Raw genomic sequence first — 3,155 nt, 5'->3', positions numbered from 1 at the left:
CTGACCTTATGCCATTGCAAACGAGAGATACCAGACTCTCGGCTGAGGGCCTCATTATATAAACCCAACCTCCATTCCATTTAACAACCTCTTCCTGTATTCTCTTCAATTACCATCTGACTTGAACTTATTCCCAAACTCTTGATCAAATTCCCAACACCCTTGAAGCACTGGGACTGGCTCCCATTTGGGCACAGTTTGATATGTTAAAGATTCTCCTTTTTGTTTTCAAATCCTTCCATGACCTTGTCCCCTTCAAATCTCTGCAATCTGTCCACACTTGCAATGTCTCACATCTCTACATTAGACAATCAGATGAGGAGATTTAAGGTCATTGACCAAACAGTTTGGTGAAATGGGTAAGTGTTAAAAAGAGAGGCAGGCAGTGAGGTTTTAGGACAAATTCCAAAGCTTGGGACCTAGGCTGTTTAAGGCATGGCTGTAGTTGGAGAGTGGTTAAAATCAGGGGATCAAAGGGCCGGAATTAAAGGAGGACAGAGATTTCTGAGGATTGATGGGTGGTGGAAATTACAGAGATAGGGACATGGGGATTAGATACAATTGGAAACAAGAATGAAAAATTTAAAATAACTGGGAACCCAGCAGAGGCCAATGAACACAGAGGGGCTTGAGTGTGGGACATGGTGTTGGGTTAGGGCATGAGTTTTGGACACTCTTCAGTTTCTCAAAGGGTGGTCAGGTGACCCCAAAGGTTTGGAATAATGAAGTGTTGATGTGACGAGGGTGAGGGTAGGGTTATGAGCCACAGCTGAGCTGAGATAACAGAAATGGGCAATGTTACAGAGTGAGAAAGAAGCTGTAGTGACATGTGTTTGTAAGGAGAATGTTTCAGCCTCAGACAGTACACGGGAAGGGTGTTGGTGTTTGTAGCTGGGGCATGGAGGTTATAGGGGAACGCTACAGGCAATGGCTATAAGTCTTTACTGTTTGTAACTGGAAGAAATCTCTGCCTATCCCTAACTGGGCGTTGGATCCTGTTCTGATCATTTAGAGATGGTGGAGGAATGGAGGGGATGGTGGTGAGAGAGAGCTGGGTGTCCACAGTGCACATGTGAAAATCAACGCTTTGCCTTTGGATGATGTAGGGGAGAAATAGCAGGGGCCAAGGACAGGACCCGAGCAACACCAGAGAGAAACACAGAAACCAATTCTCTGGTTACTGCAATATTGGTTAAACTTTGCTTCACTGTCAGTTTCCTTTTCTTCGATGAGATAAACAAAGACCCCAGTTTTTCCAGTTCCAGTTTGTAATAGGACTGAACATCAACATCAAACACTCCCAGGACAGGGAAAGCACATAGGGTTACATACAGAGTAAAACTCTCTCTACTCTTTTAAATGGAAAGTCATGCACTCTTTACACTGTCCATATCAAACACTAAGAAGCTCCACAGGTCGGTATTACAGTGTGGGTTAATGGCAGCTAATCTAACCAGAGAACCTAAGCAGAGCCAAGTGCTGGCCATTAGGATGTTAAACAACAATCACTCACTGTCTGTAGGACGTGCAGGCGAGATGGTGAAATCAGATTGAGATTTACTGGAATGGTAGTGAGGGTCAGTATCCAGAGGGGACAGATTGAAGATGATTGGTAAACATCAGGCAGCTTGAGGAATCACTTGAAGCCCATTAATCTGAAAGGTGCTGCCTGAGAGAGTGGTAGAAGCAGATTTTGTTGAAATATTCAATTGGGAATTGGGGCAGCACTTGCAAAGAAGAATTTTGCAGGGCCCTGGGAAACCTGGGGTTTGCTCCTGTGCTGCATGATATTGAGTGAGTAATACTCTGGTGTAAATTAGGGAGATATTCCCTTGGAGAGTGGATGCTTAGTGTAAAACCATTTCCCTTTGAGCTCAGCGTTGACTTGTTATTTCTGTTTGTAGTTTTACCAAAGTTTGAACTGGTCATTGATCCGCCCAGGTACATCCGAGATCTGAACAGCTGTGAGGAAGGACGTGTCCGTGCCAGGTGAGCTGTGTAGTTTGTAAAAGCCCTTGGGTATTTGAGGCTGGGGAGGGGTGGCAGAGAGGGATGTGAGATACAGTGGACATTTACATTGGCTGGGGGCCAGTTCCCAGCTCCAGGCACAATGTGAGAGGGCCAATTAAACTCATTAATGGCCTTCCATGGACAGTGATTAGAAACTTAACGGGATTTTCCAGACAGTCTCTAGGTCCACAAGGGTTTTGGGGTGTGGGCTGGGTTCAGTTTCACATCCTGGAGGCTTACAGGCAGCACAGTGGCTCAGTGGTTAGCACTGTTGCCTCACAGCGCCAGGGACCCGGGTTCGATTCCAGCCTCGGGTGACTGTGTGGTGTTTGCACATTCTCCCTGTGTCTGCATGGGTTTCCTCCCACAATCTAAAGATGTGCAGATTAGGTGAATTGGTCATGCTGAATTGCCCTTAATGTTCAGGGATGTGTAGGTTAGGCGCATTAGTCAGGCTTAAATATAGTGTAGGGGAATGGATCTGGATAGGTTACAGTTTGGAGAGTCAGTGTGGACTTGTTGGGCCAAATGGCCTGTTTCCATACAGGTAATTTAATCTAATCTAAGACCTCTGTCACTCTTGCTCCTTCTGTTGCCCGGTTATTCTGTCTCTCGCACGTTTATTCTGTCACTGTCTCGCACGCTCACTTTGTTGATCTCATGTGCATGTTGATCTCGCTCTCTTGCACTGTTACTCTCTCTTGCTCGCTCTGTTGTTCTCTTGTGCACTCTTTCTGGTGCTCTCTTTTGCTTGCTGTCTCTCTCTCTCTCTCTCTCAACTATGTAGGATAAAAGGTTGGCACAACATCGAGGGCCAAAGGGCCTGTACTGCCCTGTAATGTTCTATCTTAACTGCATCTGCCCACCTGCAAAATCCTTGCTCCAGTACCTGTACCTGACGAAGATAGACCCATCTTGTGTTAAGGTGCCCCCCCCGGCTTTCACAGCTCTTGGGCAACTGCAGGGAAAGGCGCTTACATTTCCAATCCTCTCTGTGGGAAATGTTTTTCCTGATCTCACCTTAGGATGGCCTAGCTCTGATTTAAGGTTTATCCCCTTGTACAGATACCCCCCACCCCCCACGTAGAGACACCCTCCCCACATACAGACAACCCCCCCACAGACAGACATCCCCACACACACAC

The 3,155-nt window shown here is 46.5% G+C and overlaps 1 protein-coding gene across 1 annotated transcript in view; it reads left to right on the top strand.

Annotated features, from left to right (window-relative positions):
- The first annotated feature begins 1,769 nt into the window (after positions 1 to 1,769).
- LOC122565485 (C3 and PZP-like alpha-2-macroglobulin domain-containing protein 8) overlaps positions 1,770 to 3,155 on the top strand; it is an 18,043-nt gene continuing 16,657 nt past the window's right edge. Inside the window, exons 1-2 of the mRNA XM_043721506.1 lie at positions 1,770 to 1,794; positions 1,905 to 1,989. Of these exons, the coding sequence (XP_043577441.1) occupies positions 1,785 to 1,794; positions 1,905 to 1,989 (95 nt within the window). The 5' untranslated portion in view covers positions 1,770 to 1,784. The remainder of the gene's footprint in view (positions 1,795 to 1,904; positions 1,990 to 3,155) is intronic.

The sequence above is a fragment of the Chiloscyllium plagiosum genome, chromosome 31, assembly GCF_004010195.1.
Source record: "Chiloscyllium plagiosum isolate BGI_BamShark_2017 chromosome 31, ASM401019v2, whole genome shotgun sequence".
Classification (NCBI taxonomy): domain Eukaryota; kingdom Metazoa; phylum Chordata; class Chondrichthyes; order Orectolobiformes; family Hemiscylliidae; genus Chiloscyllium; species Chiloscyllium plagiosum.
Note: the sequence above shows the minus strand (reverse complement) of the source record. Positions and strands in the feature narration are given on the sequence as shown.